Source organism: Macrobrachium nipponense, chromosome 24 (genome assembly GCF_015104395.2).
Source record: "Macrobrachium nipponense isolate FS-2020 chromosome 24, ASM1510439v2, whole genome shotgun sequence".
In the NCBI taxonomy this organism is placed as follows: domain Eukaryota; kingdom Metazoa; phylum Arthropoda; class Malacostraca; order Decapoda; family Palaemonidae; genus Macrobrachium; species Macrobrachium nipponense.
Genome location: NC_061091.1, coordinates 50,269,221 through 50,295,578, shown reverse-complemented (window position 1 = coordinate 50,295,578; position 26,358 = coordinate 50,269,221). Strand labels below are relative to the sequence as shown.

The 26,358-nt window shown below is 46.4% G+C and overlaps 1 protein-coding gene across 4 annotated transcripts in view; it reads right to left on the bottom strand.

The window, feature by feature from the left end:
* Positions 1 to 26,358, bottom strand: part of LOC135205618 (ubiquitin carboxyl-terminal hydrolase CYLD-like) — a 271,604-nt gene that overhangs the window by 226,902 nt on the left and 18,344 nt on the right. For 3 of the 4 annotated variants that reach the window (XM_064236410.1, XM_064236413.1, XM_064236411.1), the window contains exons 2-4: positions 11,986 to 12,019; positions 10,669 to 10,738; positions 10,072 to 10,214 (exon numbers count right to left, since the gene is read on the bottom strand). In XM_064236410.1, coding sequence (XP_064092480.1) covers positions 10,072 to 10,214; positions 10,669 to 10,711 — 186 coding nt within the window. In that variant the 5' untranslated portion in view covers positions 10,712 to 10,738; positions 11,986 to 12,019. The remainder of the gene's footprint in view (positions 1 to 10,071; positions 10,215 to 10,668; positions 10,739 to 11,985; positions 12,020 to 26,358) is intronic. The other variant, XM_064236412.1, reaches the window with a different exon arrangement.

The following is a 26,358-nucleotide window of genomic DNA, read 5'->3' as shown; positions in this document are numbered from 1 at the left end:
TCGCTCGCCTTCCCAGTGGAACTAGCAGTTGGAGAAGAGTAGGAGCAGCCATCGCCTTGCGGCGATGGCCTCTCAGAGTCTGGGAAAACGTATCGTCAGGAGAAAACGTTTTCCCCGAGGAGGGTTACGAACTCTCACTGTAGGTAAGGGTCTGCCGCCACTGTGAACGTCGTCTGGGTGGGGCTGATCGACACCTGACAGGAGAGAGCCGATACCGTCCTCCGACTCATTCCAGTCCTCGTCGAGGTCGAAACCTCTCAGGAGGACCGAAGGAGTATTTAAATACGGTGTCCGAAGACACGTAGAAACGCCGCTGTCGCAGTAGAGGAGGTGGAAGTAGCTTGATCGACCGGCCAGAACTGAGAGAGCCTTCTTGTCCGGAGACGAGAGAGACTGGTTCAAGACAGAATCGGCAAGCTCCGATCGCGGCATACCCACCGTCGGTTTGGGTTCCCTCTCGGGCCCCAAAACGACTCGAGCAGAGACATGGGCTCTGCTGGTGGGAGCGGCGATCCTTCCCCCCGGTCGTTGTGCTGACGAATCAGTGCAATAACCTGGGTAAAGTTACTCTGAATCTCGGAAGTTACAGCGTCTTGAGGAGTAGGACCGTCCAGTCCCTCCAACAAGAGCAGCTCCCAGGACCCTCCTCCTTCAGAAGAAGGACCAGCAACAGATCCCTGACGGTTGCCTCCAATCACTTGCGCGTACGTCCTGGTTGGTCCTAAGACCAACCTGGCACGTGCGGCGTCGTGACGGGATCGTGAGCGGCGCATCTCTCACGATCACTCCTATATACCTCGCTCTTCCTGGCGTATGCCGAGGAAGTTGAAGGTATCGGAGAGACAGAACTGACGCTACCCCCTCTCCCCCTGACGGTCGCCTCCAATCACTTGCGCGTACGTCCTGGTTGGTTCTAAGACCATACGTGGCACGTGCGGCGTCGTGACGGGATCGTGAGCGGCGCACCTCTCACGATCACTCCTAGCTACCTCGCTCTTCCTGGTGTAGCCCGAGGAAGTTGAAGGTAGTGGAGAGACAGACCTGACGCTCCCCCCCCCGCTCGCTGGCAGGACCAGCGTACGTGGTTGGGCTGCAGCCGATCACCAACCCGCGGTGGGGATCGATCTGCAGGCCTGGCCGTGCCGCTCACCTGTGGCGAGCGGCTCGACTGAGCACGTCGACCCCGGTCCCGTGCGTCAGACGAGCTGCTGCTGGTCACCGTATTCGCCCGGTCCCTGTGGGAGCGGCGGTCAGGTGACCTGCAGAGCTCGCTTTCGCCGTGAGACCGGTGAGCGTCCTCGCGGCACGTCAAAACCGCTGGTACCAGCCGAGGCTGGTACCGTCGGTCGAGGGGACCTGGGGGACCTCTTCCCAGCCTTAAACCGTGGCCGGTCAGAGACCGTCACGTCCACCCGAGGTACCGGCTGGTCGCTGCGAGAGCGGCCGCTGGCCTGGCGAGAGTCACCTGAGCGGCTCTCGACAGTCTTCTGCTCCGTGCCTCGGTCATGACGCTGAGTGAACTCAGGCGTCTTAACTTTGGCTGCACGGTCACCGAAGGAGATCGTACACTCGGAACTTCTCGCGGACGAGAACCCGAGCCGGTACCTGGCTTAGCAGCAGAGCTGCCAAGACCAGGCGAGGGTGTACCAGCGGTAGCCAGCACACCCTTCCCGTTGGTCCCCGTCTTCTTCTTCTTCTCAGAAGGGGAGACGGGCCCCGTTCCCGAAGGAACAGGAGGACCAGCAGAAGAACCCCCCCGTCACACCGGAATGTGACGAGCCCTTCGAAGTTCCCGAAGGAGTCTTCTTAGGGGGAATAACAAAACCCCGGTTACCAGCTGGTCGCTGCGAGAGCGGCCGCTGGCCTGGCGAGAGTCACCTGAGCGGTTCTCGCCAGCCTTCTGCTCCGTGCCTTGGTCTTGGCGCCGAGCGAACTCTGGCGCCGAAACTTTGGCTGCACGGTCTCCCGAGGGAGAGCGTACACTCGGGATCTCCCGCGAACGAGAGACCGAGCCGGAACCTGGCGTAGCGGCATCGCCGCTAGCACCAGGCGAGGAAGTACCAGAGCTAACCGATACTCCATCTGGTTCCCCGTCTATCTCTTCCATACGGAAGGGGAGACGGGCCCCGCTCCCGAAGGAGCAGGAGGACCAGCAGAAGGACCCCCCGTCCCACCGAGGTGGGACGGGCCCTTAGAAGTTCCCGAAGGAGACTTCTTAGGGGGGGGAGGCAGCCTTCTTCTTCTTCGGCTTATGGGCCTTAGAAGTCGAAGGGGAAGAGGCAGCAACAGACGAAGACGAAGATGACACCTTCCTCTTCTTCGTCAGCTCACGCAGGACAGTCGTCAGGTCCTCCATCCAGGCCGGAGTCGGGCCTATTGCCGAAGCAACACGGCCCGACTGCACCTGTCCGGAAGGACCTGGGACTGGGGAAGACACACCATGGGCAGGACCAGCATGGACAGGCGCAGGAACCAGGAGCGACAGGAACAGCAACCAGCTCAGGAGCGGCAGGAACAGCGGCAGCGGTAAACACAGAAGGGACAGCCAAGCCAGTAGCGGGAACCACATCAGCGACAGGTACGGCAGGCCCAGCCATCGCCTCGTAGAATCATCGGCAGCCAGCGTGGTACTGGCGGCCGGTCCAGGGGCGAGGCTGCTGGAACAGCGGAAGTCTGGGGCAGGCAACACGAAGAAAACACAGGCGGCGGCGGCATACCCCTCCTCGGTACGGCGGCGACCGGCCCTAGAAGCGGCAGACGGCGTCACCGACACAGCATGGGGAGTGTAGACCAGCGGGGGGAAGCAGCATAAGCGGCCGTGAAGGTTGTAGTGGAGACCACTCCAAGGTCACCGCCCCAGACCTCGCTAGACTTTGCAGCAGATCGTGGATGCTAGGCACGCCCTGCAGCCGCAGTGGTCCATACCTGTCCAAGGTCGTCTCCCACGGATGTAGCACCTGCGGTAGCACAAACAGATTAGTAAGAGGGGTTCCCTCACGCACGGGGGGGGAGACATGCCCCACCCCGAACGGAAGGAAGACCCCAAAAACAAAATACGAGGAAGCTGAGCGGGGGGCAGGAAAGAAGACGAAGAATCGGATACCAAGGGAGTCGCGGGAGAGCTTTCCGACGACTTCCTGGCAGACCTTCGCTTCCCCTACCCCGCACAGCAGTGAAAAGTAATATGAAAATGAAACAGAATACTGCACTTGCGATTCACTTCATAGAACTTAAAGAGGGAAAAATCAATTCCCGGTAAGAGCGGAAACTTGATCCATAATAATATGATGCTATCATAAATATATATGAAAATGAACAATACTGCACTTGCTATTTTCACTTTCACAGCAATAAATCGTAAGGATTAATTCCCGGGTAAGAGCGGAAATTGATCCAAAATTAAATTTGATGCAATTAATAAATGAAAATGAAAAGAAAACTGCATTGCGAATCCACTTTCATTGCATTCTATTCATACAAAATAAGAGGCTCTTGCCGAGGCAATCAAGCTCTCGGCAACGAACGCACAGGGCAAAAATATAATGAAAAAGAGTACTTACATCTTTCAATTACACACTTTCGCCCAAAATACATGACTTGGCGCGATTGCGCCCGCCCTCGGCACCGAGACATAATTCAAGGGTTCAATTATGAAAAGAGCGGAAATCGCCGTCTCTACGGCGATAGCTCCATGTTGATTCATAATTAAGTAATGAAAATGAAAACAGTGTACTTACAGTTTCATTTTCAAGTCAAACCAACCATTAGTAGAAAACACAATATAAACAAAGCATACGACGATGAAGCGGGCAGAGAGCGATGACGAACACGTCCTTCACACCCGCGGCCGAAAGCAAAAGTGGTTCTTCACCTCTCGGGCGCGCGCGCGCGCACGATCGGACAAGCAGTTAACTACCGTTCTCCCCTTGTTCGAAGCTTACGACCGTCCCAGCTGCCGCTAGTTACCTTCCTATTGTTAAAGGACCGAGGGTTTGTATTACGTATCGGAACAAACTGATCTTTTCTTCAAGACCCCTGCTCCAAACAGTGAAGCTATTTCGCTGGCCCCATCCCTCACCGATTTATCCATACAGGATAAGACACAATTCAAATCCTCCGGAGAAAACGTGTCCGGTCCTTGAGTTTTCTTGGCTAGGACTCCGAGGGACCAATCGAGAAAGTTGAAAACTTCCAAGACTCTAAAAATGCCTTTTAGAATGTGATCTATTTCATTCATTGCCCACGTAGTTTTGGCCGAATTCAAAGCTGATCTTCTAGTGGCGTCTACTAGTGCCGAAAAATCTGCGTCAGCTGAAGACGGAAGGCCCAGTCCCAAGGGTTCTCCTGTCTCATACCAAAATCCTGTCCGTCCTGAAAGCTTCGACGGAGGGAAGGCAAACATAGTTTTCCCCGCTTCTTCTTTAGTACGCATCCATGAACCGAAACTCTTGAGCGCTTTCTTCATAGAAAGAGTCGGTTTCATTCTCACACACGAAGATCCTTTCGTTGCTTTCGCTGTGGAGAACAACGAGTGTGGAGAAGGAGGAGCAGTAGGGCTCAAAGACTCTCCGAACTCCTGAAGGAGAAGCTCTGTGAGCTTCTTGTACGAAGAAACTGTTGCCGATGTATTAGTTTCTTCCTCAGAGGCTTCCTGGTCTTCTTGAAGAGGAGAACGGGGATGAGGATCCTTATGCGATGAAGGAGACAAACGTCTTGAATGAGGAGAAGATTCCAAAGTAGAGAGGCGTACAGGAGAACGACGAGTCGTAAAAGAAGGACGCTTATCCGAAATTTCTTGTCTAAACTCGCATTCCTTCCTAAATGCAGACAAACTCTTAACAGCAAAAGAGGAAGGACTCCTTTCCCTAGAAAGACCACGTCTATCCCTAGGGAAACTACGAGAGGGAGAGCGCCTACTAAAATCCTGGCGCCGATCGTGAGGAGAGCGGCTACCAGGCGCCGAGCGCCTATCTGTCACAGGGCGCTTAGGGGAATCCTGGCGCCTACCAAGCGGCGAAACGTTGCTAAAAATAGGGCGCCTTTCAGGAGCAGGGCGCTTGAGAGGCTCTTGATGCCTACGAAGCGGAGAGCGGCTGCTATGCTCCGAGCGCTTAAACGGAACAGGGCGTTCGGCGAGATCTTGGTCCTTACCAAGGGGAGAACGTCTGTAAGGCTCCGAGCGCCTAACAGAAGCAGGGCGCTTGAGGCGTTCCTGACTTCTAGCAAGAGGAGACCGATCAGGAGTAGGGAGTCTCGAGAACGAAGAGCGCCTACTAGGAGAACGAAGCAAACGAGGATCAAGGCGTCTTTCTCCAGGAGAACAGCTACTAAAAGAAGGACGCTTACCAGGAGCAGGGCTCCTACTAGACTCTTGATGTCTTACAGGGGAGGAGCGAACTCCATACGATGAGCGCCTACCAGTCACGTTATCCGACGCCCGACGACAGTAGTCGGAAGGAGAAGTGCGCCTACTTTCAGAAGGGCATTCCCTAGGTTCTCTGAGAAGGCGAGGAGAAGAAAGATGAGACGGAGACGACGAAATAAGTCTTCTATGACCTGAGCGACTCTCTCTTCTTGCCCGAACTCTAGAAGAAGGAGAAACAGAAGGGGCTGAGCGTCTACCCGAGGCAGGAATCCGATCTGGGGAAATATCTTCATAGTCCAAGGAGCGCCTATCCGTCGAAGGATGGCGTCTCGACACCTCCGAGCGGGAGTGGTGTTCCTCTCGTGAAATGTTACGATGTGTAGAAGTATCCTCAAAAGAAGGAGATCGCCGATTACAAGGAGAGCGCTCTTCCGACGAAACGCGCCTCGATCTCTTGATAGGGAGAGACAAATCCTTCCTTCTACGCGATCTCGATGCCAAGGAGTCCGCCAAGGCTGTGATCTGAGCTTGTAGGCCCGCTAGCACTCGAGAAGGAGAGTCCCCAGGATCTTCTTCCGAAGCAAGCTCAGCGCGAGGAGCGGGAGAAGGAGGGCGATCACTGGCTCTCCTAGGCTTCTTTGCTTGCAAGGAAGCTACATCAGAAAAGTCTTCTGGGTTGGACGCTAACGTACTGAAGTGAGCCTCCGCAGCCCTCTTCAACGGGCGTGACGCCTCCTTAGAGCTCCAACCACGCTTCGGCGAAGGAGAAGAGGATGACGAAAAACACTGACGAAGAATATTCTTCTTCTTACGATCCAAGGCAGCCTGGGGAGCGAACTTCAGGATCTGCCGAGGGGACGCCTGACCGGTGGGGGCTCTCCCTAGCCCTCCTGCGGCTTTCGACTTTCCTCCTCCACTGGAACTGGGAGTCTGGAAGAGGTCTAGGCCTGGAGGCACTAAGGAGCCAGTCAGACGCACCCTCCACATCACTGGGTACACTGCACTTATCATCACTGACACTCTTACCTTGATCAGTACGAAGATTCTTGTCTTCCTTAGAACACAAGGAAGCTTTTGAGGCCGCCGCCTCCGAAGACGAATCTACGGCTTCGGTGCGGGGAGCAGGAGCTGAGACCTGGGAGGAAGGTTCTAAAACTACATTAATGTTAGTTTCATTCTCACTCATTCTCGACCTGCTCGAACTCCTTGAAGAAGCTTTACGTACCCTATCCCTTTCAAGTTTCCTAATATAAGAAGAAAGAGCCTTATATTCATCTTCGTTCAAAACCTCACACTCTTGACACGGGTTACTAAACGAACATTCATTCCCCCTACATTTAACACAGAAAGTGTGAGGGTCAACCGCAGCTTTCGGTAACCTCACCTTACATCCATCGGTCAAACATACTCTAAACAAAACCGGAGTTTTGGAAACAGAATCAAAATCAGACATTCTACAGGAAAATCCAGCGCAAAGTCAATAACGGTCCACAATCAGCGTATGCCAAGCCAAAATAGAGCGAATACGTCACCAAAATGTCCAAATCAATCTCCAGGCAAGCGAGAAATGAAGAATATATCGGAATGAAACGACAACAGTTGTTATCGCTTCAGCGACAGAAAAAAATCTGACTGGAGAGATAGATTGGTTCATACGCCCGCCACCCAGCGGCGGGTAAGGTAGACCACCTGACCTACCTGTCGCGTGTGCCGCGAGATTTGAAATTCTGTCGGAACGTCGGAGACTATAGCTAAGTATATATCTGCCAGGGAAGTTCATGTACAAAAAGGAATATAATGAGAGGGATATAGGAAGACTGATTATAGGAAAGAAAAATCAATGGGATAAATGAATTTCCTCCATAAGGTATCTAAGTAACGACTTTTTACAGAGAGATTTTCACTATAGGATATGAAAGGGTGATGGTGATAAAGATAGAGACAATAATGAATTCTTAATATTCTTTTTCCCCCCCATAAGACTTCTTTTATCAAGGCGTCGTGATCATGATGATGACGTCATCGAGTGATCACGTGAGCAATACCTAACTACACGAAGATAAGAGAGAGAGATTAATATTCTTAATCCGTTGCTTGTTATTTTCATATTGATAGCCCTACCTATAATTTTTTTGGTAGCATTGTCTTCTACTACATTTAAGCTACAAAACTGTATGAAACACAAGATGATGAATGCACTGGGATTTCATGCAAGGAATGAAAGAATATATTTTATATTAAGAATTTCATGTTTATTTCACTATAAATATTTTCGCATTAAGTTTACTGAAGTACATAATTCTTATATCATTATAATCCTTAAATCATCGGAAACACTCCTTTCGTGCAGGTAAAACTGAGGGGTAATGAAAGTTATAAATTTTGAAAGGAGGTCGGAACATACATCCTGCCTCTGTCTCTCGAACGAGACTGAGAGTTTCCAGCCTGGTGATTGGCTTATCAACAGCCAATCAGGAGCGTTGTAAGGGACAGGCCTAGATATCAGATGCACGGCTGATGTGATTCTACTATAGTAGCCACCTCCTCCACTAACACTACTAGTGTCACCAGGCACTTTGTCCACACACACTTCAAGACTGCCAATGGGATCGTGGTCAGAAATATATGTGAGAGGCAAAGGAATAGGTGGCACAGTATGAGGACTGGTGATGGGAGACAAGACAGACACAGGAGAAGATATAATAGGCACATTACCACCCATAAAGGCTTTAGCATAGACTCTATGCTAGCTAAAGCCCTACTCTCAGCTCTAGAAGCCGCCTTCCGGTGTCCATCTCTTTCAAGTTAATCCAAATGTGATCTTAAAACCTTTCATTTTCTCTCATCCCAGTCCCAGCATTCATTACAATTCAAATCTTTCATGCACACTTGCCTCTACAATTGGTAAAATTAGTCTGGGAATCGTAAGAGGCTTTAGTTAGTCTCATCTTGCGGCCTTTGCTGCAATAACGAATACTACATGAACTAGAGTCTGACATAATCAGTGAAAAATAAGCTGGTTCATACAACTGATGTTCAGTTGTAAACTGGCAGAAATGAATGCACAGGGCTCTTCAGCTTTGTTGTTCATATTGTTCCCCAAAATTGGGTGGGGGTTAGTTACCTACATGAAAACAATAGAAGCGCTACTGTGATTTTTAAAATTTAAGCTGCCATTCAAGTTGAAACTATAGCTATGTAATTACTGGGTAAGTTACTTATATGAAACATGAAAATTACGCCTTCTACACCCTTGCTGATGGATCTGACAACAGAGATGTCAATGGAAAATTCTGTAACAAATGTTCATGCCACTTGATTTGTGAAGTTCATTCCCATAACATGGACTACTCAAAAACTTCATAAAGTCAGGGAAGAATGGTGACTGTCTAGTACCACATAACAACTGAGGAAACTTGGCACTAGTATAAATAATAATGCTATGTACTTATTTATTTATTTTTCCCTTGCAAAAGATAAAAGGACAGGCAATTCAATGCCCTTATCTAGCTTAGACATGAAAAAACAAAACAGAAGGGAAGAATACACAAGGGATACCAAATTTAATGGCACTACTGTAGTCGGAACCATAATTTTTTACTTTAAAATAAGGTACCCGCAGCACTGAGTTACATTTCTATATTATCACAGGCTGACTGTGCCATTTCTTTCTCTTAAATGAGGAATGAAAACTAAAGTGGAGTAATGTAAAACGTGATAGCCAGGTAGGAAGAGTCCAAAATGAAAGGATGAAAATAAAAGGAAAGCAATACAGCTGAGCATCAAAGGGACACTGTAACAAACCTTTAGTATTCTATACAATACATTACACAAGGTACTCCTTATTAGGGGTGGGGGCTTGTTGTTGACTACATCAGTCATTTCCCAACAGAACTACATATCAACAATGGTAGCATCTACTGCATATGGCACTTTACTGCACATGGCACTTCAGTCAAAAGCATCTACTGCACATGGCACTTCAGTCAAAATTCAGATATGTTTATCAATTCTACATGAATAATGTTTCTGATCAATAGTATCAATTCTACATGAACAATGTTTCTGATCAATATGTATCAATTCTACATGAATAATGTTTCTGATCAATATGTATCAATTCTACATGAATAATGTTTCTGATCAATATGTATCAATTCTACATGAATAATGTTTCTGATCAATATGTAATCAAAAATAATAAATCCAATACAGTCATACATTTCCCTAAATTTTCTAGGCACTGATTAGAAATTCTGTTATGTTTCATATCCATTTCCATGGAAAAGGTTAATGGATTGAGCAATGTTTAACCTAATTACTGTATCCTCAAAGTGTGTGCAACAAATTTTCAAAAAAATGTGTAAAACTTATGATAGAAATATAATTCTAATGTATTCTAAAATGCAAATTAAAGCCTCAGACTACAGAAGGTTTAAATTTTCATATTAGTTACCTACAAATTCAGAAGCTACTGAGCCAAGTGTTAAAAGTTATTATGAACTGCAAAATACTTTTATGCTATTCAAAACTTTTTTCAACTACAGCACAGTATACAGTTTCTATAAAGAAACTAAAACTAATGAGTGTCAGCGACTAAACCATATAAAATACTCAATTTAAATTATACCTGAATTTTTTTATATTCAATTAATAACATTTGTGGAAAATTGACTATAAATAATGGTAAAAGTCTTTAAACTCACAAATTCAACGCCAACCATCCAGCCTGGAGGATCCCCAGGGCCTGAGAGTTTTCCAGTCCAGCGTACGAAACCAAGTTCTGGGTATTCTTCACTTAACCATACTACACGATCACCAACGCTAACACCGCACTCCTCACTAGTAACTGAGATAATCATATAACAGGAGGATGAAAGGAAATGAATGAGCTCAGTATAGTACTATGGATTGACTAATCTACTGTTCACCTGAAGCTTGACAACCTTTATTACTTATGAATTCATATACATACTTATCTTCCATTATACACTATGAGCTGTGCTCCTGCCTAGACACACATTTTGAAGTCTTCATATGCAGTCAAAAAAAAAAAAAATTTTTTTAAAGAGAGCAAGAGATTTCACTAAAAAGATAGTCTGTCTTAATTGTTTGTGTAACAGATACTACTTATTGTAAGTCAAAACATTGCTTGATATAAGAAATAAACAAGCATGATTAAACATAGCAATCTTGTCAGGGTGTTTTCTATAAAAAGAAATAAAGTATTTGACTGAGGAGAAAATATAATGTACTTTATTTGGTCATACGTCACTCAGAATAAAAAGTATGTCTATACCTACCTTTAGCTCCACTGGAGTGACTCTTGCGTCGACTACCTTCCATGGTTTTGTCTGGGTGTCTTACATATGTCTGAAAGTCAGGCAATATAAATATGGAATCAATTGCATTTACCTAAACCCCTTTCTGTTCCTTATCTACTCACATTTCTGTGAGTAGAATAACACTGGGTATTAAAGGAACACCATCAACCTCATAAAGTACATTTATCCCATATTTGCTTTACTTTACAATTCACTAGGAATTCCTCCACATGGTCACAAGGACTTGTGGCAAATGCCAATATAAGAGGAGTTCCTAGATCCGATCATAACACAAAGGCAATTGCCTGACAAATGTAATGGTTACCTCACTAAAGACTCTTAGTGAATAGAACTATAGCTTACAAAGCTTTAGTTTAGGCAATACACTGCATTAGCAATGCTTAAAAACAAGATGCTAACATATGAGGTCAATTACAAAAGATGTGATCTTAATGTATCATGAAAAATAAACATGCATTTGCACAACAGTGACTCATCCATGTCAAAGGTTGAAATGTCTCACTCTGATAATAAAAGCCATTCACTATGCCTGGATTATTCCATCCACATACAATAAGGCAAGTACAGGATGTTAAATCATTCAACCTTATCTGTCAGTGTATAACAAAGTTTAATGGTAAGCCTTTAGCTATACTGTACCACATATCTACAGTAATGCCTTTGGATTCACAACCATGAACAGTATTTTGCACTAAATTAAGGAAAACTTATAAAAAGCTACAACTTTATTTATAAAACAATGAGACAAGGATTACGATAGACCTAGGTGCCCACTAATTTATATAATTACAGTATGTATTTCTATCATGTGACTCTCACAAAAATAATGATCATTAATACATACAGTAGTATTTTCATTCATTATGTACTTACAACCTTAAAATGCATGGTAAATGGCTAATGGAAAAGTTTCCCATGTTTATGATAAAAAAAAAAATCAAATTTCAAGAATTCATCAAACTTCATACACTTTACAAAAACTTTAAGGGATCCTATAATATATTTGTATTTTAATGTATAAAATACTAACAACCTATTTTTAAGTATTCTTAACACATGCATACATCAAATATATGAGGTTGAAACAATTTACGTAGTATTGCCTGATTGAATGTGAACAGCACAGTCCCAATCAACTTCAAGTGCTATTGTGCTGTTTATATGGCAGGATATTAACAACTTGAGTTTAATGTTAATTTGTTAGTAACTCAACAACAATTTGAAAGATGAAATACATCATACAATGTCCCACAAGGATCACTGTGCTTTACTCACTATTTGTTGAAATGGTTCACCTCCACAAAAAGATCTGAAACAAGTACAAGAGATCTATGTGAATACACAGGGGACGTGAAGGTAAATTATTCACAACCCATGAGCAAGTAGCTAAATAAGAATACATTTGCCTCTATTTACACTTCAGCACAACTTATTGATTAGTAATATGGCAGGTTTCACTGTAATGAACTCCATAATTTTCATGCAGGCAGACAAAGTGCAGGTACTTCTGAGAGCTCTGATGAATGTACTAGAAAGCAAGCTTTCTTCAGAACTTTCAAAAGCATGACAGCCCCCTCTAATGGAATCCAGAACCGACTATGTTGTTTCCACCTTGAACCAAGTCTGCAACATACTCATGCAAAGGAGACAGTTTGGTCACAGGTGTCCACAAGGAAGAGATGACTGTATGACCCAAGAGACTGGTGCTTTATGACTTTCTTGGCACCTTTCTCCATCATCACTTCCACCTCTGCTGACATGGCCAGAGACATCTGTGAATCTGGAGTGTAAAAGTGGAACCTGTTTGGCTTATCCAAGAGAGGAGAATGAACATCCTTGAACAGATACCTGAATCCATTACAAAGAATTGACACAACCCAAGGCTCTCCTCCCTACTCCAGCCACATGGGCTCAATGACCACCACCTTTCTTGCCCTTTTCCTCCCTTCTTGGCAGCAGCCAAGGGAGGAGGATGAAAGGGCTGAGAAGACTTCCTGCCTTACTGAGAGGGAAGACTGTGCTAGCTGTCTGGCTGCTGGGTTGCTGAATAAAAGGTTTCTTCATTAACTAGGATGTCAAAGGCTTTGCTGAATCTGGAGGTTTAGCAGCAGCTACCTTCAAACATTGATATTTTTATAATAAAATAAGGTTGTGTATACACTTACCCACTAATTATATAACTATTAGTTTTGTACATGGAAACTATAGCTATATAATTACTTGGTAAGTCTCACATACAAAAATTATATTTTTAAATTAAAATACGGTTCTGTATAAACTTACTGAGTACTAATTATATAGCTATTGGTTTCCAACTTAGAAACTAATAGCTATATAATTACTGGGTAAGTCTCATATGCAAAACTAAGTTTCAATGCAGCACAACTGATAAGGGAGGAATCCAATATCATCAGTATAACTGCTGACTCCATGATACTCTTTGGAAAGGGAAGTGATGAGCACAACAACGAACTGTTCCTCAGCGAAAGGTTACTCATGCAAAACCTATCTGAAGAAGAGAGAAAAATTATGTCTCTCTTTGAAAGACCACGTTTACCCATTGGTTAGCACTCTAGTGTATCAGGAAGGTAAGGACCTTACTTCCGGACATAAGGATCCTCCTGAACAATGCCTTTTTCCAAGATGAGAAGCATGTCACAGCAAAGTCTGTCAACATGTTTAAGACAGGTCAAGACACAAGATGGTTTGGAGAGAAGCCATGGAGCTAACTACAAGGAGTTCATCTCTGAAGCAAAGGATTTAAAAATCTTCCAGACAAAGTTGGCTGATGTATGCAACCGTGGTAGAGTGACCTATGCGTCCTCCTTTTGCTTGATGGAACACTCTAACTGGCAGGTCAAGATTGTTGGCAGGTATGAAACCAAGGTCACTCTCCAGGGACTAGGAGGAGGTTGACAAGTCTGACAAGGAAGAGGAGTTACAAGGATTAGGATGTCTCAAAGATTTATTAGTCCATCTAAGAAGACATCATATGCTCACATATATCTTGGAGCAGGTCTAACTGTTCATTCATTGTCCTAATGATTTTGTCTAGCTTTCTTTTAAACTCTTCCACACTGTTGCTGTTTACAATTCTGGAGGTAGTTTATTTTTTGTCACATTTCCTATTTCTTGTCTGCTTTTCATTTGATGTAAACAGGTTTCTGTCTACATTTGTTATGCCTTTCAGTATTTTGAATGTTTCTATTAGCTGTCCTTGCAATCGTCTTGTTTCTAAGCCATACATGTTCAGGCTCTCTAGTTATCTTTGGTAACCTATCTGTTTGATGGATGGAATTACCTTTGTGGCTCTTGCTTGTACCCCTTCTATCTATTTATGTCCTTTCTCAGTGTTGGTGACCAAAACCGTACTGCATATTCAAGATGAGTTCTAACTATTGATGTGTAGAGCTGCAGCACTGTTTCCTTGTTTCTGTATTTGAACTGCCTCTTTATGTATCCCACTAGTTTCTGGGACTTCTTTTCAGCTTTTATGCACTTTTGTGGATTTTAAGTCTTTGGTAATAATGACACCAAGGTCCTCTTCTTGTTCTACACTATTTATGTCATTCCCAAACAACAAAGATAGCTCCGAGCACACTTCTCACCTTCCTTTTCACTCATTGGCCCTACTTGCCTTACTACCAAAGGGCTGGTCAATGAAGAAACCTAAGGTGGAAGTAACACTATCAGAATATTTGTCACAGGAAGCATTACTGCACATCTCTGCAGCAAACAAAAAAGGCAGGTAAGTTGCAGACACAACCTTTGCCAAAACCAAATGTGAAGAAGGTAAGGTGTGAGATCCCTCTCTCCCACCAGGTAATAAAGGATTGCTGCAAGAGATGGACTACCTGGAATATTCAGTATTCAGTATAAGCTGTATCTTATGCAGATATGCCAATGACGAGTTCTTACAAGTACCCTGGGTTTCATAATCAGACAAAAAGGCAGGTGCACATCTAATAGTCCTAGAACTATCTCTACTAGAAGGGACAGCAATAGTAAGCAGTTGGATACGAATGGAAGAAAGTAATAGAAAGGAACTTGACTTATCATAGGGTGTATTCTGCCCCACATGATGCCAGCAAATGTTTCTTGTCCTTCTTCCGCCTTTTCCCAAACTTAGTCCATGGCGGTAATTCCCCAACAACACTTTTGCTACAAGGAGAAGCCCTAGTAAGAGTCTGTCATTCTAGGATATGTCCATAAAGGGCCCACAAGAATGGCCATGTCCCTTGCATCAGCTCTGGCTTTTCCTTCATTGGGTGGAAAAACAACCAGCAAGAAAGGGAAAATGTGTCCACAGATCTGTGGGCAACATCCTTAAGATAGAAGGAGGTTAACATGGACTGGCGTAACCAAGTACCAGCGCTCAGCACTCTATGAACAGCCAAGTTCTTTTTGAAACCCAGAAAGGGACCAATACCCCTAACGTCATCTGCTCTAGCCTGCACAGACGTGGTGGTGGAATCATGAAGAGTCAAGTATGCCTGTCTGATGGCTTCCCGTATCCAAAAAGAGATAGTATTCTTAGACACCTCTTTCTTTGTACGGCCCGTGCTAACAATAAGTCTGCGGCAGCCTGGTCTAAGGTGCTGAGTCCTTTTAAGATAGCAATGCAGGGCCTGGACAGGGGACAACAAAAGCTCTTGAGCATCACCACCCACAAAGTCAGTCAGTGATGGAATGGAAAACGAAGTGAACCTGTCATCATATAACGAGGGATTTTGGGTCTTGGCCACAAATTCCGGGACAAATTCAAAGGACACCGACTTCCAACCCCTGGTGTGCTTCACCTCATAACTCAGACCGTGGAGCTCTCCTACCCTCTTGGAAGATGCCAAAGCCAAAAGGAAAACTGTCTTGAGCGTCAGGTTCCTGTCAGACGAGCGATGCAAGGGCTCATATGGACTCTTAGTTAAGCTCTTAAGCACCAAGGAAATACCCCATGTTGGAGGCTTGAGCTCTCTAGGAGAACTCGACTGCTCAAACCCCTTAACTAGTTGGGAAAGTTCCCAGGAAGAGGAGATGTCGATACCCTTAAGGCATAACACCAAACTCAGTGCCGCCCTGTAGCCCCTAATAGCAGAAACGGACAAATGTTTCTCGTCTCTGAGGAAGGTTAAAAAGTCTGCTATTTGCTGAATAGAGGTCGCGAGTGGAGAAAACTCCGGTTACGACACCAATCACAGTAGATCGCCCATTTGCCTTGGTAAACTGTGGAGGTTGACTTCCTAAGACTGCTGGACATGTGCCCAGGTGTTCTCTGAGAAAAGCCTCTCGCTCGGAGGAGATACTTGATAGCCTCCAACCGTGAAGAGACAGGGATTCTACTGACTGGTGGAACCTTTCCGCGTGGGGATGACACAGAAGATGCCGCCAAGGGGGAATCTCCCTCGGAATCTCTGACAACGACAGCAGATCTGGAAACCATTCTGCCTGAGGCCACAGAGGGGCTACCAAAGTCATCCTGAGACCCTCTGAACTCATCAGCCTGTTCAGAGCCCGACGGATCAAACAAAACGGAGGGAAGGCATACACCTCCAGGTTGTCCCAGGAATGTTGGAATGCGTCTTCTGCCAATGCTAAGGGATCTGTAACCACTGAACAGAACACCTCCAGCTTCCTGTTGTAGCGTGTCGCAAAAAGGTCCAGCATGGGTCTCCCCCAAATCTGGAAAAGCTTGTCAGCCACCACTTGATGAAGGGACCACTCTGTGCTTAGGATTTGATCCCAGCGACTGAGTTTGTCTGCGACCACGTTCAGTTTCCCTGGGACACACCTGGCTGAGAGCTTCTACCGAATTGCTGATTGCCCACTGGTGAAGCTCGACGGTCAAGGCGTGAAGTTGCTGAGAAACCAGGCCTCCCTGTTTGTTCACATAAGCTACCACCGTGGTGTTGTCCGACATGAGAACGACAGAATGACCCTCCACCTTCCCCCAAAACTCCTTCAGACCCAGGAAAGCCGCCTTCAACTCCAAGATGTTGATATATTACTGCTTGTCCTCCAAACTCCAAACGCCTGAAGCGATGAGGCCGCCTAAGTGCACGCCCCAACCTGAGAGGCAGGCGTCCGAGAACAGAAGGAAGTCCGGTGGGAGAGAACGCAGAGGGACACCCTTCAACAGATTCTGGTCGTCCAACCACCAACGAAGGTCCTCTCTCACTTCCAAAGACAGAGGAATCATAAACAGGGGAGAGTCCACCGCCGGAGACCAGAATTCTCCCAGTGCCAATTGCAGAGACCGAAGATGAAGACGGCCATGAGGGACCAGCTTCTCCAGGGAAGACAACACTCCCAGAAGAACCTGCCACTGACGAGCTGACTGATGTGACTTCGACCGGAAGTTGCGCGCTACAGCCTGCAACTTCTCCCATCTCTGATCCGACGGGAAAACTTTTGCCACTGTTGTATCGATGACCATGACCAGGTAGAGAATCCTTTGAGTGGGTACGAGATTCGACTTTTCCTGGTTGACTAATATGCCCAGGTCCAGACAGAACCAAAGTAGACGATCCCTGTCCTGCAGCAGCTTCTCCCTGGAAACTGCCAAGATTAACCAGTCATCGAGGTACCTCAGCAAACAGATCCCCTGAGCATGGGCTCAACTTGACACGAGAGAGAAGACCCTTGTGAATACTTGAGGGGCTGTCGTCAGCCCGAAGCACAAGACTTTGAACTTGAAGATTTTGTCCGCAAGAGAGAAGCGAAGGAACTTCCTGGACGTGGGATGAACAGGGATTTGGAAGTATGCATCCCTTAAGTCTATCGACAGCATGAAGTCGCCTTCCCTCATGGCTGCCAACACCGAGCGCGGGGTCTCCATCTTGAACCGTGTCTTCATGATGAAGTGATTCAAGGTGGATAAGTCGATCACAGGCCTCCATCCTCCCGACGCCTTTGGCACCAAGAAGATGTGACTGTAAAACCCCGGGGACGGACGCACTACTTCCTCTTTCGCATCCTTGTCCAGCATTTTCTGCACTTCCTCCCGAAGAGCCAAGAACTTCAGAGAATCTGGAGGATATGCCTTCCTGAGCTGCGGCTTGTCCGACAGAGGAGGAGAGAAGTCGAATGGTAGCAGGTATCCCACCCGAAGGACATCTACCACCCACTTCTCTGCCCCATAACTCTGCCACTTGGCCCAATGGCCAGCCAGGCACCCCTCCACCCGTGGCGCAGGAGAGGGAGAGGCGTCTAACCTACCGACGGCCCCCTTGACCTCTGCCCCTTGGGCCCCTTCTTGGTTTAAAGGAACGAGAGCGAAGGGGCATTGATCTTGAGACTTAGGCTGTGTCGAATGGGAAGGACCTGCCGAACTCAAGGTCCTCAATGGCCTACCAGGCGACGATCTCCTCGACTGCTGCTGGACCGGGGGAGGAGGAGGAGGATCCGGACGTCTCCGAGGGCGAGACTCTGACTTAGACATGGCCTGGTGCACCAGTCGGTCCTTGGGGTCAGCCCGGCGCCGGTATATCGCATTCTCGAGTTCTGTCCAAGGAAACAAAAATTGGGACTCCAACATATCTCCGTTTCTCAATGCCAGCAGAGACTCTGTGTCGAGCGATCTCTCCATGAGATGAGCCAAATATGAAAACGCCTTGCCCCCGGACTGCAATAGACTGGCAAGCGAGGTGGTTCTCACCAACCCTTCAGGGGACCTTTCAGAAGCTATCTTGGCAATCACCACAGACCAGAGTCCAGCCAAGAAACTGTCTGCAACATGGAGGCCGCCGTAGATTCCAAAGCTGAGGCATCTTGCGGAGACAAGGACGGAGCCACTGACCTCTCTTGTTCCAAAGTCAAACCCGGCTTCAGGCGAATGTCGTCTGGGTTAAGGTGGAGTGACAACAAAAATGCAGAGCTCGTAGCATAGTACTTCCTATGTCTCGTGAGAGGCGGGGGTGGTAGTTTGGTAGAGCCCCTAGAGAGAAGTGAACCGTCCCGGTCAGAAACAGAGGCGTTAACCGACTAAACGTGCCCCAACAAAGGAAGCTGAAGAGATGATTTGGGGTCCTGAGTAGCTCCCACCAAGGCTTCCAAGCAAGAAGGAGCATTAGACGACCGAGCCTGAGTCCTACTTTCCAAATTGTTAAACCCACGAATGAGATCAACAACTTCCGAAAAGGAAGACAGAAACTCCTGCGTGTCTCCCTCCTCCTGCTCTGGCACTGGAGACTGACAATGAGAAGGGTGTGTAGGCTCTTCTAATGCGCCTACTTCATCAAAATTAACAGAAGGGTTAGCAGCCAAACAGTCCGAAACCCCTACTAACCTGCCTGGGCTGGGTACAAGCGTCGGTCTCCGAGACGGACCCACTGTAACGCTAGGCACATCACTTACCTCAACAGATGACTCCACATGCCCATGAATGGTCACGGGCATGGCGTTTGTACGTACGTGAGATGGGGGGGGGAAACTCGAACACTTGAGATAGACGGAGAATCCCTTAAAGTCGAACTCTTGGAAGCACCAGTGTGAGAGGCTAGCAAACACTCCAGCTGCACCAAATTCGTGCTCACTACCTTCGACTTCTTGACAGGCGCCTTCAGATCTTTAAGGCGACGAATAGGCTTTGGAGAAGATGGAGCACTAACATCACGTGCACGGGCAGGGGAGGTTGCAACATGCTTGCGATGTGCAAGGAGGGAGAGGGGTGGGGGGGTTGCATGTTCGAGATACGAGGCAGAGGGCGAAGCAACCCCTGAAGAACGCTCACCACTAACATTGTCTGAAACCACAGCACTCTCGGGAACAAATCCGCATTGTTCCTCCCTCGAAGGCGAAGGGGCAAAGTCCTTAGCTTTCCAACGCTTGATACGCCGACGAGGCGTAGAGGGGGAAGAGGGAGAGGAAGACAGCACTAGTTTCTTATGCGCACTCTTCTCGGAAGGCGGGGACGAAGCAACGCGTTTCCTACCAGTCCTCCCAAACGATAAGGCAGCCAACTTCACATCCAATACAGAGTCCAACCTCTGAAGCACTGCCTAGCATATGACCTCAGACTGATGTGCCAGAGAGGGCTCCGAAGACAAGGAAGGGAGATGTTGCGAACTGGGCGGCAGTGATGACGTCACAGCTATGCAAGGCGGATCAGAGGAGACGACTGGGAGAGACGTCATCGATGAGAGTGACGTCACAAGCGGCGGTGCGAGGGGGAAAGAGACGCCACTGGCGGAGGAATACACAAAGCTGGACCCTGTGATGTCATCAACGGGGCTGACGCCGCAGTGTCACTCCGACTCGAAGCGGCTGCAGACACTGGCAGAGCAATACAAGATGGCCGACTGCTGCTACCACGAAGACGAGGCCGGGAGGAGGGGGGGATGGCCTGGCCAGACCAGGAAGGGGGGGTGCGAGCCTCCACAAAATGCGCTGGCAACCCCTCCAAGGACGGGGTACCCCCTAGCCCAAGCATCTTCCACATCACCGCCATTTTGGACGCCTCCAACACTGGAAGAGAAGAGAATGATGGAAAAACCTCACCCTTCTCGGGAACCAAAAAAGCTCCAGAGGAAGAGGGGGCTACATTACAAATATTACCCTGGCGACCTCCCGATACTTCCACCGACGAATCAATGGAAGAAAGGAAGGAGATGCAGGGACAACGCTACTGTGGGGGTTGACTACTGCGGAAGACGAAACATCGGGAATAGGAGCAAAGCCCTCCCAAGTAGGAAGAGTCAAAACTCTCCGATGTTGCCTCTTGCCATAAAACTTCTTCCACTGCTCCTTAGGCCATGCCCGGCATTCCGTGCAAGGATTCGTAAGTACAAAAATTTGAACGACACCTACTGCATGTGATGTGAGGGTAGGTCTCTGCCGAAGCCAAAAACAAGAACACAAAAAACCAGGAACTCTGGGGCACATACTCTGGCGCCGAGAAGGAGCAGAAGAAGCCATAATACCAGGTAAAAACACACACACACACTAAAAGAAACAAAACGGGCAATGAACCGGGAAAAGGCCAAGAGAGGTCTGATGCACTGGAATAAAAGCTCAGGTCGGGGTTCTGAACTAGGAGCGACTTCCCTTGTAACAACCTGCCATCAGACCTCTACCAAAACAGGTGTTGCTTTATCTCTTGCGTCACTGGAAAGACGAACATGTCCGGATATCTCTTTCCGTCCCAGCTGGTTCCGAGATAAAATCAAACGACCCTCTTATGTAGTCTTCCTAAAGAAACAAATTGTTCTACAGAAGCCAAGGTCCCTAGGTTTTTAGGCAAGATTCCACTCTCTTGGGGGATGGAAAGGCCAGAAAAACTTGAGAGTTCATCATCCCCAAATACACAATCTCCTGAAAGGGAACCAGCTGGGATTTCTGGAGATTCACAAGTAATCCTAGATCTTGTGCTAAAAGAAGGATCTTGCGAAGGACCTCTGTGCACTGTTCCTTCAGGAACGAAGAAGTCAATCATCTAAGTAAACAGTGATGTTGATGCCCAACAGCTGGTGCCACCCTGCCAGGGGAGCTAGAACATGAGTGAAGACTTGTGGTGCTGTTGACAGTCCGAAGCACAGGGCTTGAAACTGGAAGAATCAGTCCTGGAAAACAAATCTGAGATACGTCTCTGACTCCTGATGAATGGGAACGTGGAAGTACGCATCTTTCATGTCTATCAAGACCATCCAGTCCCCTTGATGAATGAATACAAAAATGGAGGGATTGGTTTCCATTCTGAATTGTCTTTTGGATAAAAATATTCAGAGCACTCACATAATCTCCATTTTTATTGAGTTTTTCATAAAAAAAAAACTCAAAATTTTTATTATTTTGACGTTTTGGAGCCATATTTCTTCTGTTGGATCAGTGTCGTAAGTGTTGTTACCCCGAAACATGCGTTGTAAACCGGGAACTAATTTCTGAGGAATATATTTGAAAAGCGTTGTAACCTCGGAACGTCTTAAACTGAACCCGTTGTAAGCAAGGGACTGCCTGTATACAAATGTTTCAGTCTTTATACATGAAAACTTACTTCTTGGTGGGAGGGTAATCCCCCAACTGACAGGTAGTTCGCCACTATCAGGCGTTCTTCCTGGTTGAGAGATCAAGGAAGATGGCCATGTCTCTGACAAAATGAACTAAGTATAGGAACTGTATGTTCAATTGTCAGACTTCCAAGCACTTTCTCAAATAGATGGATAAAAGCAACATCGTTCAAGAAGTAAGATTAGGTTGAATCTTATAGACAACGACAAGGCCATGTATAATCAGTGGGTACAATCAGTGGGTACACATTGTCTGTCCCTCTCTCCCGAGAGATTATAGAAAAGAAGCTGCTGTTATATAATACTCACCTGCATCATTGCCCATCCCAGCCTACGACGGCTCGGTAAACTACCATCTGCCCACAGGGGAGGGTAAAGTCGAAGGAAAAAGAGAGGGGGAGAGGACCAGTCACTCAACACACACACACACTCATTTGCAACCATACACCTTAGGCGAGATGTTACCTGTCCTCTTGTAGGAGCCAGGTAAGCTACACAACTTGGTGAGCAGCCACCACGGGCCACAAAGAAAATGTGTCCAGGAACTTATGGGCAATATCCCGAAGATAGGAGGTGAAGGTGGTTTGACAGGATCACACCCCCACCTTCAGAACCTGAGGAACCTACAGATTCTTCTTGATTGCAAGGGATGGACCAGTACCCCCAAACTTTGAGAGATATTGCACAAAATGTACTGGGGTTCTCCTCTCCTGATGCAGAGTGCGCCTGTTGATTGTCTCATAAAGCCAGAAAGATATAGTCGGGCCGCCGTATTCGTGTTCTCCGGAGTTGCGGACTCATACATTCGCGAATTTCTCTTAGAAACATATCCACCTATTATTCGCAGGAAATTTGCCTATTCGCGGTATTTTTATATGAAAAATATCCACTAATTCCTGGTTTTTTTCATCAATTTCATCATCAAATCCACTTTTTTGGATAAAACTATAAAAAACAAAACCAGGCATATAAATTTTTAGTAGGTTTTTCTTGAGTTTCACTAAACAAAATAGGTTATTTCAGTGTTTTTATAGGGATTCCAACTATTTGGGGGGACCTGGTACGCAACCCCCGAGATTACAGGGGGACCACTTTAGTGTTCTTGGTCAAGCCAATGCTAATGAGTAGTCGTCGACACTCAGGCCGAAAATGTTGAGTCTTCTTCAGATAGTGCCACAGCACTCACTGGACACAGTAATATCTCGTCTGGATCGTTATCAAAGGATAACTTTCCAAGAGAGTCATCAGGGGCAAATTACCCTCAGATAATGACTTATTTAGTTTCTTCTGGTACTTTTTCCTCAACATGTATTTCGACCCTTACTCTGGAGACCATTCACGGCACACTGCACATACGGAATCAGGGCTATGCTCAAATCCCCTGAATGATGTGCAGAGGAAATGAAGATCAACTCCAAGAAAGGAGTGGAAATAGCTGCAAGCCTTACTAGAGGTACCAAGGCATGTTCGCATGGTCTTACGCTTGTGGGTTAGTTATTCCACGGCATACATACACACAAGGCAAAGGCAGCAAAAACAAAAGAAAACAATCCCACTGAGAAAGAGGCAATGTTGCACTGAATACTGTAAAAGCAACAGCAGACAGGGCAGAGGGCAGCAAAGTACATTTTCACACAATGATGGCTGAAAGTAATGTGAAGCTCTGCTAACCAGGAGGGTGGGGCTACCATCCGCTCGTTAGGGAGTAAACTATCATACCACCTTGTTAAAAGTTTAACAGCTGGTTTCCAGCTTTCAAATTGGATTAATCTTGTGTTGTAACAGTTTAGAGTATAAGTAAAATGAAAATGGCAGTTACCAATTTTTGATGACAAGTCAATTTTTCTAATTTTTGAGTATAATAATGCTCTTAAGATAAGGAATCAATATAATCTAGCCTCCTGTGGGGGCAAGCCAGCCTCAATGGGTGCCGGTCCCAAGCCCGGATAAATAGGGAGGGTTGGTGTCAGGAAGGGCATCCGACTGTAAAAACCCACGCCAAAACCAATGGAATGAGTCGTGATATTGATGAGAATAGGGCTAGGGCATACTCCGTAAACGACGCACAGACACATCGCCCTAACTCTGTGACAAGGCGAGGGCTACTGCATCATGAGCGGGTGCAGCTAAAGAAGCGAGCTCTAAATGTGATCAGAATAGGCCAGCTCAATATTGGGTCTATGACAGGAAGAGGAAGAGAGTTGGCAGAGTTAATGAGGATAAAGAGAGTGGATATTTTGTGTGTGCAGGAAACTCGATGGAAGGGTAATAAAGCTAAAGAACTGGGGGATGGCTACAAGTTAATCTATAGTGGAGCAAATGAGCAGGGTAGGAATGGCGTTGGAGTAGTGTTGTCGGGGGAAATGAAGAATGCAGTGACGGAAGTGAGTAGAAAGAATGACCGCATTATGAGAGTGAAGATATGTTATGGAGGGGAAACAATGAACATCATTAGCGCTTATGCTCCACAAGTGGGCTGCACAGAGGAAAGAAAAAAAAGAGCCGTTTTTTGGAACGAAATGAGTGAGGTAACGCAAGAACTGGAAGAGCAGGAGAGGACTGTAGTGGGGGCAGACTTTAATGGACATGTCGGAAATGAAAAGGATGTAATTGAACGTGTGGCATGTGGAGGACATGGGGATTGGGGAGAGAAACCCACCCAAGGAAGCGGAGAGTTATAGTAGACTTTGCTGTGTCCTTTTGATATGGCAATAGTGAACAACATTCTTCAAAAAGAAGAGGGAGCACTTGATAACATACAGGAGTGGCGGTAGATGCACACAAATAGATTACCTCCTTTACAATAGATCAAGGCTGGTGGAAGTTAGGAAATGATATTGTTAAACTACAATAAAGTTTTGTACATACTTACCTGGCAGATATATACTTAGCTATAGTCTCCGACGTTCCCGACAGAATTTTCAAATCTCGCGGCACACGCGACAGGTAGGTCAGGTGGTCTACCTTACCCGCCGCTGGTGGCGGATGTACGAACCACTCCCGTAAGCTTGTCAGATTTTTCTCTTCCACCTGTCTCCTGAGGGGAGGCTGGGTGGGCCATTAATCGTATATATCTGCCAGGTAAGTATGTACAAAACTTTATTGTAGTTTAAACAATATCATTTTTGTACATGACTTCCCTGACAGATATATACTTAGCTGATTGGCACCCTTGGTGGAGGGTAAGAGACAGCTCAATAATACAGGTAAGACGGGAAACAACTAATGTTGTAGGATATAAAAACCTTGGTTCTCACCTTTTCAGGATGAAGACTTCATAGATACTATCTCTGAGTCTGCATTGCCTGGAGAGCTACAGCTAGGACGTGACCTGATGCTGAAAGACTCTCGGATCTACCACTGGGATACGTGATCCCCTATTGTGGTAGAATCCAAGTCGGATGCTGTTAGAGGGACCTTGTCCGCTTACCTAACAGATCCTTACCACTACCTCTGCAAGGAGCCAAAACCCACCAGACCACCTAACCAAAATACAAAGGGTTAATATTACAGCAAAAGAGGTGCCTCCTGCAACCTCTTTCAGACAACCAAAAAACAACATATAAAATATAGGGTAACATATAAAAATTTACACAGGATAAGTTTTTCAGCTCCCTGCCCCAGCACCGAATCCGCCGATACGAAAGGACCCAAGGCGAGCATTTATCATATGCGATTTTACATCACGTAGGTAGTGGTTTGCGAAAACCGATTGGCATCTCCAAAAAGTCGCCTCCATCAAGTTCCGCAACAGAACATATGTTTTCTGAATGCAAGCGAAGTTGCGATGCTCTCACCTCGTGAGCTTTCACTTTCAGTAGTCTAAACTGATCTTCCTTACAGGCAACATGTGCCTCTGTAATAAGGCTTCTCAGCAAAAAGGAAAGAGCATTCTTCGACATGGGTCCGAGTGGGGTCTTTACGGAGCACCAAAGTACATCTTTGATTAGCCTTAAGTTGTTCCTTCCTCTTAAGGAAATACTTCATAATTCTCTTATAGGGCAAAGAGTTCTTTCAGGCTCTTCTCCTACTAGAAAAGATAAACTAACGAACTTTCAAGCTCCTGGGCCAAGGGCGTGATGGGTTTTCATTCTTTGCAAGGAAACTTGGAAGAAACGAACATACCATAGAATCTTCCTTAAACCCTACATTGCCCTCAATAGCTTGGAGCTCACTCACTCTTTTAGCTGTAGCTAGGGCCAAAAGGAAGATAGCCTTCTTCGTCAAGTCCTTGAAAGAGGCTAAGCCAGGAGGTTCGAATCTAGACGATCCAAGGAATTGTAGGACTACGTCTAGATTCCAGTTCGGTACTACATGAGGACGCTTAATGGTTTCAAATGATCTAATAAGATCATGCAGGTCCTTATCATCGGTATATTTAAGCCTCTATGCCGAAATACCGCCGCCAACATACTGCGGTATCCCGTTAATAGTTGACACAACCAGATGACATTCTTCTTTTGAGGAAAATAAGGAAATCCGCAATTTGGGTCACAGCAGGTACTGGAAGAGGAAATGTTCTTCCTCTTGCACCAACGTCTGAAGACATCCCACTTTGACTGGTATACACGCAAGGTGGAAGGTCTCCTCGCTCTTGCGATTGCTTTAGCAGCTGCTGCTGAAAAGACCTTTCGCTCTGACCAAACTTTGG